At 35.0% G+C, this 18428-nt stretch overlaps 1 protein-coding gene across 2 annotated transcripts in view; it reads left to right on the plus strand.

Annotated features, from left to right (window-relative positions):
• The first annotated feature begins 6884 nt into the window (after window positions 1–6884).
• Window positions 6885–18428, plus strand: part of LOC129003195 (chromatin assembly factor 1 subunit A-B-like) — a 28640-nt gene continuing 17096 nt past the window's right edge. Inside the window, exons 1-4 of one of the 2 annotated variants that reach the window (XM_054431476.1) lie at window positions 6885–7085; window positions 9351–9450; window positions 10769–11157; window positions 13250–14053. In XM_054431476.1, coding sequence (XP_054287451.1) covers window positions 9405–9450; window positions 10769–11157; window positions 13250–14053 — 1239 coding nt within the window. In that variant the 5' untranslated portion in view covers window positions 6885–7085; window positions 9351–9404. The remainder of the gene's footprint in view (window positions 7086–9350; window positions 9451–10768; window positions 11158–13249; window positions 14054–18428) is intronic. The other variant, XM_054431477.1, reaches the window with a different exon arrangement.

Raw genomic sequence — 18428 nt, forward strand, 5'->3', positions numbered from 1 at the left:
GGTTAGTGTCTCAGACTTCGCTACGGGAGGGATGGGTTCAATTTCTGGCACCCACAAGACTTTAACGTAACGGGTTTGTACAGTTTGTACAGGGTTTGTACTGCCGTAAACAAACACGACCTCTACATAAACCGTACAGAACTAACAATAAAATTGTCTTCAGCTGTTCCATAAGGATGAGAAATCTACTAAGGGAGTATGTTTTATCTATACGGTACCGCTTTCCATTAAAAGCGGTAAAACTAACTTCAGATTCTGGTGCCATACCAACAGAATGAAACTTGACATCAAGAAGTGTCAAGTAATAACCTTCCACCGCTGTCATTCTCCTGCAGTGTTTGAATACACAGTGCGTGGTGAACCCATAACTCGAGTTCAGGAGGTAAAGGACCTAGGCGTTATTTTGACACCTTTACTAAACCCTGAGTCCCACGTAATTCACATCTGTAGCAGAGCGAATAGAATGCTTGGATTTGTTTTCCGCTTTTCGAGACACTTCAACCATAGATGAATTCAACGATATGATGGCTCTAAAGACCTTGTATTGCGCATTGGTGCGCCAGATTCTTGAGTATGCCTCACCATATGGGACCCTCACCAAAAATATCTGATTGAAGAACTAGGGAGCATTCCCAATTGGGCACGTCCCAATTGAAGACATTTCTCGGGATCTGGGGCTGCAGTCTCTTGCGAGTCACAGATTTTCTGCTGACATAGTGCTGCTACACAAGATCCTCAATGGCAAAGTTGACTGTCCTGACATCCTGCGTTTGATCTTATTCAAAACACAATCAGCCACCCGATCCTGCAACCTGTTCGTGAGGCTAAACCTGCACCAAACGCAGCAAATTGCACGATGTCTCGCCTTCAAAGGTCTGACAACAGCATCGCTGAATCTGTTGATTTCTTCCACGACAGTGTGGCGACTCTCAGGAGGAGTATTGCTGGGTTGCAGCTAAGGGAGTATGTTTTATCTATGGTTGCAGGCATGGAATGACTTAATTTGTCTAAATTATCATTGTCATTTGCCGTTATATATCAAATCAAATCAAATCAAATATGCTTTATTCATAAAGTACAGTGTTGTACATTGAATGGTGTCAACTAAATCTATCTTAAATTAATAATTTACAGATTTGCATATCTTGGATCATCTATATAAATAAAATTAGAGTTTTGTCTGTACATTGCTCAGAATTATATACGTTTAGGTTATTTTTACGTTTTATACATTAAAGAAGCAGAAACGAGTCTTATCTCAATTTCTGTCTGTCTGTCTGTCTGTCTGTCTGTCCCTTTGTCTGTAACACTCAAGATGGCATTTTACGCAATCTTCTCCGTGAAAACCAGAGTACATATCAAGATCCAAGTCATTTTAATGTATTCACTGGATTGGCGAGAGTGTCTTTAGTGATTTAAATATAGCCTCACTACTTTGTAAATAAAATTACGGACGTTCAAAAATGCAGTTTTGTGCGATTTTTGTCAAATTTCCGTTCAATTTTTATCACATAATCGTCTATGAAATAACGAACAGCTGTTCGGATCAAGATTATTTTTTCTAGCTGTCAATGACATGTTTACAAATGTTGTTTACAAATACCGCAACTATTTCGAATCGCGTTTTGAAAGCAAATCCCAACCAAGTGAGATTAAAAACGTTTTTCTTACATAACGGATTTAATTAATCGCAAGTGCAATAATATAGTCTAATAGTGTAACCGTAAATGAAATTAAATAACTAGACATCGTCCAAATCGGAACCAGAAATTCTTTGAGTATAAAATGTTTCTTGAGTTTTGACAACCAGAAAGAAGAAGACCTTGAATCAGTGTTGTATAGGGCTGTGACACTGAAATGATCGTCGCCAATAGCTTACAAAAAAGGTTTCCACTCATTGACGGCGCTTCAATGGCGGTTGTGTAAAGTGTAAAGTAAAAAATCACAACTGCAGTGGGTGATTGTAACAGAGGTTTAACAGAGGAAGTGCTAAACTCGCTTTTCCAATGTGTCACTTTCTGTTTCTACTCACCGTGTGATGCAATCGCTGGACCATACAGCCAATAGGCCCATAGCTCATATCTTGGGTACGTAAGCCTACATATTTATTCATAACAACCTTTTTGACGACGATCCTTGATACCGGTACTTTTCCATAGAATACATGGCCTACCTACTTAAAAAATAAAATTACAAATGACCAAAACCCCAACATTGTGTGATTTTCGTCACATTTCCTTCTAATGTTAATAGATATACTAATCATTGTTTAGAGAATGCGTAATCTATTAAATAACAAAAAGTTGTTTGGGTAAGGTTGCTTTTTTTCAAACTGACACCGATAAGTTTACGCTATAACTTTTTACGAGAAAATCCAAAAGCAAGAGATCAATAACCTCGGGACTAGATATTAATGTATTTAATTGGTCCAATTTACTATAGTTCTTAGGTAGGTTCTTACGTAGGTGGTACTGGTTCTTTTCCTTAGAACCGGTAGTTTACAAATTTGATATCGTTGGTGTTGCACCTTATTTATTAGAGCCGTCCGTATTCAATTTAAGTGATGTCTTAACTCTGTATAGTTTTGCTTTTTCTGTCTGGATTCCAAATCTTAGCTTACCCGGTATGCTAAGAAAATGATAACCTATTTGAGTAAAACATTTGTTGGGCAAACCATCATGAATTGTTTACGCCTTTATATTGTTTATGTATCAATAGTTCGTGGCCTTTGTTGGATTGTTGTATTGTGTTGTTTTGTTGTATGTTGGTAACGCATTAATGTCCTTATTTCTCAGTGTTTCACGGAATGGACAAGAGCACCTTTGATACTGAAAATGTCAACCGGAATAAAGAGTTAAATGGTGAGGTTGAGGTAGTACTTTAAATACGTTTAAGTTAACCGATGTGGAAAGTAACTTTCAATTATAGGCCTACTTTAGGGCTACGCTTCATGGATCTATAAAACATTTTTTAGTTTAATCATTGGACTTATGGACCAACACGATCCGGGTGACATTTAATTGCGAAGCATTTATTTTGGCTTGAACTGTCAGATACTGTATTTGCGAAGGTTTATATATAATAGTTTTGCCAGCATATCTGCAAATGTGCAAACTAATTGCTGTTCTTAATCTTAATATAAGAAGATTATAACTGACTACTATAAGATCCCCGTGCGTAGAACGGGCACACAGCTAGTTATCTAAATAAAAAACCAAGAATCAGGAAATGGAAATAATCAAAACTGAATCAATTATGTACTAACGCTAAGAGGGGAGGTGGAAAAATACTCTTCCAGGGAATAGAATGCTTGCTCTACTAAATATAGTTTTAGCTTTCTCATGAAATTCTTCCTGCTTTGTTCATTTCTGATTTCATTAGGAAGATGCTTAAAAAATTTTAATCCTATATAGGATGGTTTTTTTCATAGAATTTTAATTTATGTTTACTTGAAATAAGGAATTTTTTATGCCGAGTGTTGTATGGGTGATAATTTGTCTCAGAGGTGCTCAAGCAGTTTTTTACTAGAATAATTGTGTCGTAAATATATTGGCCATATACCGTTAAAATTTTCAGTTCTTTGAATTTGTTTTTGGTTTTTCATTGTGTTCTTATTTCAAAATTATTCTTATTGCTATTTTTTGAAGTTTAAGTATCCTATCCAAATTTGCTATTGTAGTTGAACCATAAAGGCACAAACCATAGGATAAATGCGAATGGACATTAGCATAATATATGTTTTTTAATGTTTTATGGTTACAAAAATAAGACATTCTAGAGAGTGAATATAGTCCTGAACATAATTTTGAAAGGAGTTTATCAACATGTTCATCCCAGTTTAAATTTAAATTTTGATTTTGTATCTCTTATTTTCTATCACTTGTTAATCCTTTTGTTATTTAATTGAATAAATATTAAATGTTTCCTCTTTTCTCTGTAAAAACTTGTTATATTTGTTGCAGGCATCCATTAAATGTTCAGATTTGCTTTATTTATTGTTGTTGTTGTTGTTGTTGTTATCTACTATATATTTATTGTTGTTATATATATACATATATTTATTGTTATTGTTACATAATGTCTAGTTTATGAAATTGGAGATGTCCGTGTTGGTATATAAAATAAAATAAATAAATAAATTCTGTTTAAAATGCCACAATTGCCACTGGCGTAACGCAAAATATCCCCAGCGCAGTAACCTGCAGACTAAGCGAATTTCCATTTACCTTTCTCGATTTCTACCATACAAAATTGTCAAATTTTATTACAATACATCCATAAACAAGCAAACTACAACAGTTAATTCTCCATAAGAATAACAGGGAAATTTTAAATGTAACGTTTTTTTAATTATCTCTGTAGCCATTAGGCACACAACAAACGCTTCAAAATACAAAATTGTTGTTTTTTTAAGCTCTACGAAATGGTTTGGAAATTTTAAGCTTTTAGAGTCATAAATGGGGAAAGGCCAATTTTTACCCCATAAAACCCCGTTCCCATAGTCCTATCATGATGGTTAGTGAACTTGTTAAAAAAAACGTAGGTTTAAATGTTTCGTTTCTACCAAATGTTATCAAAATCGGATCAATTTTGCTCGAGTTATCGCGCTAACGGACACACACATATATAAATATATTTAAATATGATGAATTTGAACGAATAGTGGTTTTATGGGGTTTGTTAAAGTGGAGTCAATATTATCATAATCCAGCAACCAAGCTTTCATAAATACACAAATACCATTACCTGCTTCCAAACAAAACAGCTGTTACAACCCTACTTGTGACGTTGCCACCTGCCACTTCGAAGGCCACGGCCTGGAGTTAAAGGCTGCTGGACATCATACTGAAAAAGTATAATCTGTCCATCTGTCCCTGGCCTAGGTCTTTCCGTGCCGCCTACGTCAATAGCTACTTCCCTAGAGGGAAATAAGCTGAAACAACCAGAAAATAATCTTACGAGTTAATAACAATAACAACTGAATACATAAATACCCCCACCACAGCAAACCTGCCGACTAAGGGAATTTCCATTTGCCTGAATTGATTTTAAATTAAATGTATTTAATAAGAATTAGGTTTTATGAGTACCTAGGCCTTAATACTTTAATACTTTAATACTTTTAATACTTTTCATTGAAATGGCGACCATACATAGTAGGTATTTTAAGCCAAGTATGAATGGAGATGAGTGTAGAATGAGTGGCGCGATCTTGTAGTCTTTTGTTAGTGACTAAGGCCGACATTCCTTAGACACAGCTGTTAATTAATAGCCCAAACAGCTAATGGCAACTAAGGGACCTACAGTTTATAGTGGAATCCGAACCACATTTTTCCTTGGTATATACGAATTGGTCTAATTATCAGGATAGTACTGCGGATAGTCGTAGTACTCACTCGTGCGGACGTTAATCCACACGAGGGAGTATCGCATCCACAGTGTACGCCTATAAATATCCACAATTCGTGACCTCCTAGTAGCTGGATTACAGGACGACGCCACCCGTCCCAGTCTACAGGCCTGCTGCTACAGGGAGGGTAAAAGTTTTTTTTTTAGTAAAATATTAATAACTTAGTATAAAATAAATAGATTTACCAAGTTTGATCAAAATATAAACAAGCAAACTACAATATTTTACAATATTCTACATAAGAAAAATGGGAATTTTAAAATAAAATTGTTTGAGTTTTTCCGAATAATAATTGTACAAAAACAGTTTGATATAAAAAATATTTGTTTTTTTAAGCTCTTTAAAAAGGTATGTAGATAAATTGGGAAATTTTATGTTTAGAGGGTCAAAAATTAGAAAACCAATTTTTATCCCATAAAAGTCCCGTATATAAACCTCGTTCCCATGGTCCGATCATGCTGATTTGGCCTAGGTCTCACAATGCCACAGTAGTAGCTACTTCCCTATATAATAGGGAAATTCGCTAAAACCCCTTTATTAGTTTCCCTGTAGCAGCTAACCTAGGTACTCGTTAAACCTAATGATATTTGTGTTTCATTAGGCACACTGAGTTCAGTGGTTTGCCATCTCATAACTTAAAAACTTCATGCACATTTTGTAAATTGTTGTATATTATGTATATGTTATTGTAAAAAGGTGTTGTCCGTTGGAATAAATAAATAAGCTTATGATACATCGTATCTGCGAAGGGTAATTAAAAAGTAATTAAATAATTTAATTTCCTCTTAATCTTCATCCCCTATTTAAATGCATTTTATAGGCTACTTTTGGACACCGTAACCTGATTGAGGTAAAGTAGCCAAACAAATTTATTGTAAACTTTTTTTTTTTTTTTTTTTTTTTTTTTTTAAAGAGGTTGGCGGCCTCTTTTAACCTTGCATTTGCCCGTCCACATAGACTAAGCGCCCGTTATAATCTATATCTCAATGAGCGCCCGTGCGTGGATCGTTTACAGCAAAGCAAGGAGTGAGCCGGTACAGTACAAAGGTGAACTGTACTGATAAAATGTTATCGGCAGTGACCAGGATCCGAACCCACGACATCGCTGCCTTGGGCCCGAAGTCCGCGACGCTACCGACTGAGCCACCGACTCACTAAACTGCTTCACACTAAAGCTTCACACTAAACTGCTTCAGCTCTAATAATATGAGAGGCCTTTTAGCACGTTTGAATTATCGACTGTTGATGGAAGAACTTTTTATAGTACTCTCGATAATACAGCATAGTAACACACTAAAAAGTTGTTTATACTAGTTAGCAGTGCTTTGGGTTGTCTGTGTTTCCCGCGCTGACCGAGTGACCAAGAATGTTTTTTTTCGTTCGAGACAAGTTTATTATTATTAAAATTAATGCACTGCAGGAATTTTACCACTCAAGTCATTTTATTTTAAGCCTCTTTAGTTTTTTGAAGTCTTGGTTGCAGGTTTGACGTTTCAAAGTTTCTACACAACATTAAATCTTACCACAATAAGTTATCACATTTTGTTACTAGCTAAGTAAGTTAGCTCATGGTTGAAATTGCTTTACCTATGTTGTGGATTGCAGAACTTGGTTTTACAGTGTTGCACAAAGAAGCTAAACAATAACTTTGCAAACCCTCTGAATACAACTCGCCGTAAGTAGGCTATGTATTAATGAAAAATATTACCTATATAGGCTAGGTCTAGGACTACTAATAAGCAGCTTTTTAATTTATTTACCCCCGTAATTTATGCCATTTGATGAACGCTTAACTTACAGTTTCCCATTTGGACAAATGAAAGCATCTGCTAAAATGTAAAATGTAAGCCTACCTTTAAAACCAAATAAAATATTTAATTAATTTATAATCTCATAAAGGGATTTAAAAGTGTTGGTGCCCTAACTATAAGTCCTTTCATGCTTGTTAGGTTAGAGGCTATAATTTATTTGATTTATGCATAGTAAGTAAGTTCTATTGAGCGGCACCCCCTCTGCAGTAGGCCTACATATGGTTTCTCCCCCTTTACCAAAACATCACTTAACGTGTACTTAGAATGCTTCCAAGTAATTTACATTAGGACCTTAATATCTCAAAGCTAAGGTAACTTAAGGGTCAAAATTAGAGCTACGGTACAAGATTTTGGAATTAGTGAGGTTTGAGTTGTCAAGGTGTAAGTTAGGTCGAAGATTCAAGATAAGTTAGTCTTACTGAGGTGTTGAATAGTGATTAAACTTATGATGTTATCTCACGACCTTCATAGGCCCTAACTCAATTTTACACGCCATACCTTTAACTTAACCTCAAAGCTATTTGTACGAAGAGAAAACTGAAGAACCAAAATACCGGTAAACAATTTATTGTTAACTAAGTTACACAGTAGGCCTATGTTAAATTAATATAAAAGTAAATATAACTTTTTAAGTTATAACTTTTTCCAGGAAACCTTTTGGTGACCTAACTTAGTTCCTATTGTTTAAAATATAAACAACAATTAACTTAAGTTAAGTATTTTGGCATTTAACTTACTGTATTTGATCTTTAACTTTATCAACAGTAATTTAGGCTATGTTAAATGTGAGACAACATTTTGTAGGCTACTTGCTGTGAGTTACGTCTGCAAACATGTCTTAACAATCCTCATACTTTTTTTGGTTTTTCAAAATTGCCAATTTTCATATTTTCAAAAGATTTTGACTTTCTTTATTTACATAACTTACAGCAGTGTCATCAACTGTGTAAGTAAATTTTTTTAACAATGAAATGAAGTCCGATGAACACAAATTCTTACATCTTCCATGAGATCTATAGTAATAGCTATTCCTTGTACAGAATAGAATTCGCTAAAAACAGCTGACGTACACAGTAAGCTATGGCATAAAATCTTGGAGTACCTAATTGACGCACATCATGATACCAATTAAAGGTTTACTGGTACCTACTTCAAGTAGGCCTAATTGAGACTCGTGGACGAGAACTGTTGAGTAATAGAGCTTAAGTATTACAGATCGAACATAAATTAAAAATTTGATTTATGTAGACTATCAATGTTTAATAATTTAAACCTTTAACTTATCAAGGTATTTTTAACACGTGATCCAAACCAGAGTTTCAAGGGGACTATGACAAAAGGTACTTAGGTATTATCCGGAGACTGCACTTATACAGCGCGCTGCTGCGGCGGTTATATTAGGTTGGGATGTCATAACTGGAAAGAACATACTTTAATCGACTTATTGTCCAAATTTGTCATGATTACAATTACCTGCCTTTGAGTTCTGCCTCCCAGAAGGCAGCGATGTCGGCGAGGATTGAGTTGAATACGTCGCCGTCTCTAGCTGCCACACCAGATACAGGCGGTGATAGGTGATTCTGAAAATGATCTTTGTACCTACCCGTTACTGTATATGCTGTCATTGAAATGTAATATGAAGCAAGCAGAATGACTTAGTTTATCTTTTGGTCTAGACATAATTTGCACTTGATTTGAAATAAAATGGCAAGGTCACACTAAAAAAACAGGCCGTAGTGCTCGTCAAGCATGACGTCACGACAGAAGACAGCAATAACGTAATGTTTGCCGTTTGTGATCAGCTGCTTGTTTTAATCTTTCCTTGGAAAATAAATAAATAAATACCTACATCATTGCCGTCTTCTATCGTGACGTCATGCTTGGCAAGCATTACGGCCTGTTTTTTTAGTGTGGCCTTGCCTATAGCCTACTAAAATTACTTTCAGGATGAAACTTAATCAAACAATTAAATATGTCCAGAAGAAACCGTGGGAATTGAGGAATTGGTCGTAAGTTAGACCATTCAGCATAGTGAATCAATCCAGAGTGCATCATAAGATGTAGACTATTCATCGGTAAAGCATAGTTTTATGATAAAGAAATGCCAAATTTAATTATTTGTTTTTCAGATTAAATTTTTTTGAAGAGAATTAGAAAGAGAAAAGCCTTTGCTATCACTAGAAATGAAAGATAGTCCAACCGAGCCACCTCTAAAGAAGCTTAAACAAGGTAAAATATTCTTATGGTTTAACACTGCAGGTTTGCAGCGTGCTCCAGCTATCTATTTCTTTAAGTCAATGCTGCTTCATCTGGGTTGGGGAGACAAGCCAACCTCGCAGTCGTTTACTATAATTTAATGTCTGAGTTTCAGTTCTATCATCTGAGTCCCATCCCTAATGAACCCCAGTCATCATTAGGGGATATATCTCACATTACTGATTGCCAATAAAGAAATCCCTCTCTTTGTGAAGAAGGTGAATTCCAGCTGATGATGTTGTTATTTGGTATTTAAGGACTTGTGTTTGCAAAACTTTGAAATCCGACTCCATTGTTCCAGCTGTTGCAAATCGATATAGATGTTTAGTTTTTTGTTTATAATACTGTATAATTTTGATTATCCATAATTAGGTCTAAATTTATACATTTTTTTGTTTGATAATACGATGGATCGGATATCAAATTTTTCACACTTATTCCGAGATATTGCTCAGTGTCTTCTTAGGTGAGAATTTATTCCTCATTAGTTTGCTAGCAGTCTGTAGATTGGTGAATGCAATTGCAATTGCAATTGCTTGAAACAATTCTGTCCATAGCACACACACAAACACTCTAGTAACTTATGCACACAGGTTAGTATGATATTCAGCTGAGAGAAAACAAAAGACACGGCTGACACATGCAGATCTTTTGCATTGAGTCCTCAAGACAATCCAGCCTTTATATTGCACAATTGCTTGGATTCTAAATACAAGCTAGGTTCGCAAATTCACACTAGGTCCCTTTTGATGGCTTTTAAAGTATAGCATGTGTTCTAGAATAACTTTCAATATGTGGTAAGTGTGCAATCTACTTTTAATTTGTAGTTAAAGTAGTTGGTCTACTATTAGGTGAAAGCATTTCACGTCTTATGATTACAATCGAGCTTGCAATTATAAAAATAAATCTCCAACCTTGCACAGTCTTTCTTTAGAGACGTCAGAGCAATATCATCTGCACGAATGAACGACATTAGAATTATTTTCACTGCTGTCATGATTGTGTCAACAAAGAATCTGGTTTACCCAAAAAATGCAGATAGGCTATGCTGTTTTATTTGAGCAGTTAAAACTTATCTACAATTCTTTGGGATACTTAATAAATTTGCAACAATTTTAGTACCAGAATAAATGAACTATTAAATTAATGATTTAATGATTTAATGATCCATTGATAATAGGCTATAATGAATTAGCCTAATTATAAAAGTGACTACTATTACAAACTATTTTGGGAAGTTATCTTGATTTATAATATACACCTGATGTTTAAGCTTTATTATTTTTTGCAGCAAGATTACCGTTCCAAATTTTGAGCCCCCCAGTGGTCAAGAACGTTGAAAGTCCTCCATCTCAGTGTAAGAGAAAAGCTTGTGAAGCGACTTCAGACGATGAGGTCGTTATCAGTGAAATCAATGAGAATAAAATCAAGCCTGTTGAGAAAAAGGCAAAAACTGCAACCGAGGATGAAAGTCACAAAAAGAATGAAAGCAGTGATGTTCGCATGGAAGTTGAAAAAGAGAAAAATAGAAAAAAGGTTTCAGAGAAAAAACGACAAAACAAAAAAGATAGTAATCCTAATAAACTTACCAGCACACCCAAGAGTAGTAGAAAATCTGCTGGAAAGGGGTTGAATAAGGCCAAAGGAAAAAAGGAAAAAACACCAGCAGTTGTGGATTTTGTATGTATTCTTTTCTTATGTAGATTTATATTATAATCACAGTACGAGATGTCCATAACACTTAATACTAACTTGGTAGATGAATTTAAGTTTGTTGTATTTAACTTTGAGATAATTATTACTTACAGGCCTCGGTTATTATTGAGTGATTACAGTGCTATCCCAACAATGAAAAGTTATTGGGTTGACTGTGAGAATATTCAGTAGCTTGGACCCAGGTATCGTTGATCTTCGGGGTTTTAATATGAGTGGTAATGGTCGTGGTCAGTTGATGTTTGAAACAGCTAATCGTAGTCGGTACCTACCTAACAAAGCAACATATATTCTTACACATTCGAGTGTGGGATCCACACTGTTAGTCTGGATGTTAGCCAACTTGTTTATATAAATACAAGCAATCTTCCAATTTAACTATCAATGTAACCCAGTCGCCATGTGTTGTACCTTTTGGCATATCACTCATCTTGCATTCTTATTTATACTAAAATATACCCTTGATGCGTCCCCATTTCTGTAATGGTGATAGTGGTAAAGTAGTTCATTTTGGTGATCTGCCAAGTCAAGGGGCTAGGTTATGTAGAGGATTCTCGGAAAGAGGTACATATTTTGATTTTAGCGAATTTCCCTATAGGGAAGTAGCTATTACCGTAGGTGGCACGGTAAGACCTAGACCCGGGACCGATTTACTTTTTCATTTTGATGTCCCCAGAGGCCAAAAACACCGTTCGTTCAAATTTTTATATATATATATATATATACGTCCGTGAACGCGATAACTTGAGTAATTTTTGTCCGATTTTGATGAAATTTGGTTTAAAGGTGTAAAGCGGGATAAACTTGAATGAGTTCGCGAACCAGCATGATCGGACAATGGGAACGGGGCTTTACGGGGGGTTTTATGGGGTAAAAATTGGTTTTTCTCACTTTTGACCCTCAAAACACAAAATTTCCCAATTTCTCTTTAGACCTTTTTAAAGAGCTTAAAAAAACAATTAATTTAGTATATAAAAGTATTTTTGTTCGGTTAATAGTAACGGAGAAAATTAACAAAATTGTAAATTTAAAATTCCCATGTTATTCTTATGGAGAATATTGTAAAATGTTGTAGTTTGCTTGTTTATGGATATATTTTGTATTTTGATCAAATTTATTTATTTTGTACTAAGCTATCAATATTTTACAAGAAAACACACTTTATTAGTTTCCTTGTAGCAGCAAACCTAGGTACTCGTTAAACCTAATGTTATTAAAATATATTTAATTGAAAATCAATTAAGACAAATGGAAATTCGCTTAGTCGGCAGGTTTGCTGCGGCGGGGGTATTTTACTTTATTAATAGGGAACTGAATAGGTTATCATTAACCAGAAATAGTAAGTAACTATGAGGGCTGTTACTTAAAACTAAATTTATGAAATTAGGTAAATAAAAAAATAATGTTTTATTAGTACTCACAATACTAATTTATATAAAAATCTACAAGATTAATTAATTACTAGTGGCATGTAGGGACATAAGTCACTAATGCTCAAAATGTAAAAGAACTTATTTTAATATTCAAACAAACTAAGAATCTAATTATTTATTTGTCAAGATGGATATGCCTTTACACCATATATTTGTCTAAGCTGTGTCAATGTGCTGTCTGTTCTTGTAATATTGTTTAAAAAGTGTGTTGCGGTTGAAACACGCTGGTTGTAAGGTGTAGTCTGTAATATGGGTTTTGTTGGCCACAGACTTAAATAAAATCAGTAGATTTATCATGAAGTATGTGAAGTGTACTGTAACCACATACTAAAATTAAAGTTATATCTGGAAATAATGCATTAAGTTTCAAAATCACCTAACTAAACTTGCTGTCCAAGATTATTTTTGGCAAATCATACTAAAGATCTCTCGTTATTCATCCAAATGGGTGGTTTATACTTTACCGTCGTACAGTCCTTATCTTGCTCCAAGTGACTTCCATTTGTTTCCCAAAATCAAGCTTGGTTAGCAGCACAGTGCTTTGATTACTAAAGGCAATAGTTTTAAAAACCTTTTTATTTGCAAATTAATTTTTTATCTTAATTTAATTTGATTTATTATTTCAGATTGACTTGAGTGATTCACCAGTTAAAACCCCATCTAAAGAGAAGGAACCAAAAAGTGTTTCTAATGATGAAGTCAACATATCAGCAGACCTATCAGATGACAAAGGAAACCAATCAGAGGATTGCGCAACCAGTCAATCTGATTCCTCAGTTACTCATGCAGCGTCAGATGATCAACTGCAAGAAGTTGGCAGTAAGTCGTCTGATGAAAACAAAACTAATAATGACAAGAAGATAGAATCAGAAGAAACTAAGATAGAAGAATCAGAAAAAGACAAATCCATAGAGAAATCCTCTAGTACTGATCCAGTGGAGGAATCTGCTCCGCAGTCTAAGTCCACTAGTTCGAATGATCAGACGTCTAGCATAGTCAGTTCCCCTAAACAGTCATCAATAGAAAAATTAGTTACGTCACTGAACTCCAAAAGTAATAGCACACCTGATTCTCTTGATATTAGTAAAAATAAATCTGATGAAGAATGTGATATTAAAACAGATGAGGAGGTACAGGAAAACAAATCACACGACTCTCAAGCTTTAGATGATCAACAAAAGAGTCCATCAACCAAGTCAACAGATTCTTTGAAAAAAGAAACAAATTTAAAAACTCCATCAACAGCGAATGATTCACTCATGAGTGATGTAAGTTCTCCGTCGTCAGAATGCAATACTTCGTCATTGTCAACCCCTGGGTCCGATTCTATAAAGAAAATCTCAAAAACACCCCGGAGAATGACTCCTAAGCAGCTATTAAAAGTAAAAGAATTGGAAGAAAAGAGGAAAGAAAGAGAACGAATGAAGGAGGTAAGAATCTAAAAATACTAACATGTATAGGGTAACACATGACTAAAAATAAATTTATACTTGTTAGATCTGGTTAACTTATGATGTGTAAACTTTTAGTGGTTGATTAGTGGTTGATTTCCTGAACCATGTAATTTAAAACATTGAAGTACCGGTACATTCGTTTTTACTTTTTAGGGAATTTTCCATATAAGGAATATTAGCAAATATACCTATGAATATTAATACCTATTAACGTAGGTAGGCCTCATGGTAAGATATCCTCAAATACACCTACATAGTTATATGTATATTGGTCCCTGGGATCGATTTACTATTTAGTTTTAATAGTAAAGGCAAACGGAAAGTAAATAAAAGAAACGTCTTATAACACTTAAAACATATATTTACGCTTATACTGTTACTCACAATACGGTAAATATACAAAACAGATGGTAAGTGGTGATCGATTTCGATTGGACACTCCAATCATCATCAGACCCAATAGGCGAATGACAAGAATCTTAATGGCGTCCCTACTTATACCCTATTGGCTACCGGAAGCACCGGCCAATACATTTTTATAAGTACAACCGGAATCAAAATGTATTTGTTCATTAATCAACTTATTTCTATTTTTACATTTTTCCTTATAAATATACAATTCTTCCCAAGCATTCATTACATATCCTTTCTTACAATTCTTTAAAATATCTAGACTATCCTCAATTTTTCCTAGTGAGTGGCCATTTTGTAACAGGTGTTGTGCGACATTTGATCTTTCCGGTTTGTTGTTCCTCCACGCAGATATGTGGTTTTTGAAGCGGTTAACGAAGTTCACAGTCTGTCCAATGTAGAAGTTATCACAATCGTTACAATTAATTTTGTAGATGCCCGAAGCGTCGAATTTGTTGAAATCTTCTATTTTCGGATGCAGTATTTTACTCATGGTGTTCTGAGTCCTGTAGGCTATTGAAACTCCGTATTTCTTGAATCTGTTAGCAGTCCTTTGTGTCGTAGTCCCCGTGTAGCTAAATGTGATATATCTGGTGTTTTCCTCTTTTATCTCTTCTAATGTTGTTCTGCTGTGTAGTGTATTCTGCCTATCGATTTTCCTCCTCGTCTTCCTTGCGATGTCCTCTATTGTCTTGGTTCGAAATCCATTAACTTGAGCGATCTTCTTAATGGTGTCCAGTTCTTTCTTCCTATTAGCTTGGCTAAGTGGGATCTTATAGGCACGGTACAGCATAGATCTAAAGGCTGCGGTCTTGTGGATTGTCGGATGGATAGACTTCCTGTTGATTGTAGTGTCAGTTTGCGTAGGTTTCCTGTAGATGTCAAACTCTATCTTGCTGTCTTTTCTCTCTAATGTGAGGTCCAGGAAGTTGATCTTTTGTTTTCTTCAAATTCGTTGGTAAAGGTGAGGTTTGGGTGGTGGCTGTTTAGTGTCTGCATCATCGTTTCGTGCTCTTGATCCTGGGCTTGTCTGAAGATAACAAGAATGTCGTCTACATATCTAACATACAGTTTTACATCATGATTCTTTCTTAAATTCTTTAACATTTCTTTTTCCTGATGCTGTAAAAATATTTCTGACAAAATTGCCGAAAGTAGACTTCCCATAGCTAAACCATCTGTTTGTTCGTAAAATCTATTGTTAAATCTAAAATAATTTTGTTTCAAAACAGTCACAAGCAATTTTACAATCTGATTGACATATTCATCGTCTAAACTATTCTGTAAAAGCCTACATTTAACAAGATCTACAGTTTCAGATACAGGTATGTTGGTGTACAGATTTGCGATATCAAATGAGACTAGCCCTACTTTTCGAATTTATATCTATGTTCTTTACACGTTCAACAAATTCATAACTATTCTTTACATTGTATATATATTCTAATTCTAAATCATTGCTGAGCTTACTTGCTAACATTTTTGAAACATTGTAGGTAGGAGCACATTTAAAGTTAACTAAGGGTCTGATGGGTACATTCTTCTTGTGTATTTTTGGGATCCCTTTCATCACGGGCGCTTTAGAATTTAGGATGTTCATCTTCTGTCGACATTCTTCGGGAATCACTCTGGTGCATCTCTTCACGACGTCGGACAGCTCTTTTTGGTACTTCTGCGTTGGATCCTTTTTCAGCTCTTTGAAGTTATTTTCTTTGATGAAATCTTCCGTCTTCTTTATATATTCTTCTTTTCCGAGCACTACGATGGCGTTGCTTTTGTCTGCTTTCACAACGATTGAGCTATTCTCTTCCAGTTTCTTCTTAATTTTGTTGCACGTCTTCAGTTCTTCATTTCTGCTGAGATCTATGTGTTTTTGGCTGGTGAAATCGTTGGCTGTCACATCCTTCCGAACGGCATAATGGTCTACGTCTCTGAGTGATTTTACATTTGCTTCAACTTCAGTAGCTAGTAGTTAGTTTTCGTCCTTCTTCTTCATTGCGAAATTGTACTTCATTCCGTAGTTCAGTATTTTCGTTTCTTCTTCACTGAATTGAATGTCTGTAAGGTTGATGACTCTCTTCTGGAATTTGTGTTATGTACTGGTCCTATCCAAGTCTTCATTAGGTGTATTCTTCTCTACGAGTTTGTCTAGTTTGTCGTTTATCCGTAAATATTTCCGGTCCATGGCGTCTCCAACCTCTTCACTGACGACTTCGTGTAGTAAATTCCATGCGATTAGTCCGTATAATCTCAAAAATTGTAGGTGGATGTCGTAGGCAATCTGGTTCAGTTCTTCTTTTTCACAGTAAAGTTGTTTGATCATATTTTGGATGAATAGTACCTCTCCTTGTTCCTTGGTTCTTTTAGCGGCAGTGGTGTTACAGTTGACCTTGATTGTTGCGTATTGTGGTGTAATTCTCTTCTTAATACATTCTTTGTTGAAGTAAATATCTGCAATCTTCATGGAAATCTTGATTCTTGTATCTCTATATTTTGCTGCTAACTTTGCTTGACTAGCTTCACTAAATAACTTCTTGACCAGCATTGTACGTGTTATTAAATTTACGGAAAGTAAATAAAAGAAACGTCTTATAACACTTAAAACATATATTTACGCTTATACTGTTACTCACAATACGGTAAATATACAAAACAGATGGTAAGTGGTGATCGATTTCGATTGGACCCTCCAATCATCATCAGACCCAATAGGCGAATGACAAGAATCTTAATGGCGTCCCTACTTATACCCTATTGGCTACCGGAAGCACCAGCCAATACATTTTTATAAGTACAACCGGAATCAAAATGTATTTGTTCATTAATCAACTTATTTCTATTTTTACATTTTTCCTTATAAATATACAATTCTTCCCAAGCATTCATTACATATCCTTTCTTACAATTCTTTAAAATATCTAGACTATCCTCAATTTTTCCTAGTGAGTGGCCATTTTGTAACAGGTGTTGTGCGACATTTGATCTTTCCGGTTTGTTGTTCCTCCACGCAGATATGTGGTTTTTGAAGCGGTTAACGAAGTTCACAGTCTGTCCAATGTAGAAGTTATCACAATCGTTACAATTAATTTTGTAGATGCCCGAAGCGTCGAATTTGTTGAAATCTTCTATTTTCGGATGCAGTATTTTACTCATGGTGTTCTGAGTCCTGTAGGCTATTGAAACTCCGTATTTCTTGAATCTGTTAGCAGTCCTTTGTGTCGTAGTCCCCGTGTAGCTAAATGTGATATATCTGGTGTTTTCCTCTTTTATCTCTTCTAATGTTGTTCTGCTGTGTAGTGTATTCTGCCTATCGATTTTCCTCCTCGTCTTCCTTGCGATGTCCTCTATTGTCTTGGTTCGAAATCCATTAACTTGAGCGATCTTCTTAATGGTGTCCAGTTCTTTCTTCCTATTAGCTTGGCTTTTACTATCTGATTGACATATTCATCGTCTAAACTATTCTGTAAAAGCCTACATTTAACAAGATCTACAGTTTCAGATACAGGTATGTTGGTGTACAGATTTGCGATATCAAATGAGACTAGCCTACTTTTCGAATTTATCTATGTTAAAAAAATCTATCTATGCTAAAAAAACACCATCCGTGTTCAGATTCCCACATATGATATATCTATATTTATATGTGTCTGTTTGCACGATAACACAAAAATCATACAAAATGATACTATTTTGATAAAATTTGGTACAAAAGTGAAAATTTGAACAAGTTAGCAAACGAGCATGGTTGGACTTTGGGACCGGGGTTTTATGTGATAAGAAAAGGGTTTTCCTATTTTGTGACCATCAAAACGCAAAACTTTGCAGTTTCTTTCCTTTTTTACAGCTTACCAAACAAATATATAATTTAGTAGCATACTTTAGTATAAAGTTTTGGTGTAGCCTACACTTAATAGTTAAGAAAAAAGTGTAAAATCTATAA

The sequence above is a fragment of the Macrosteles quadrilineatus genome, unplaced genomic scaffold, assembly GCF_028750875.1.
Source record: "Macrosteles quadrilineatus isolate MER2022 unplaced genomic scaffold, UCM_ALF_1.0 Scaffold_9__3_contigs__length_116548681, whole genome shotgun sequence".
Classification (NCBI taxonomy): Eukaryota; Metazoa; Arthropoda; class Insecta; order Hemiptera; family Cicadellidae; genus Macrosteles; species Macrosteles quadrilineatus.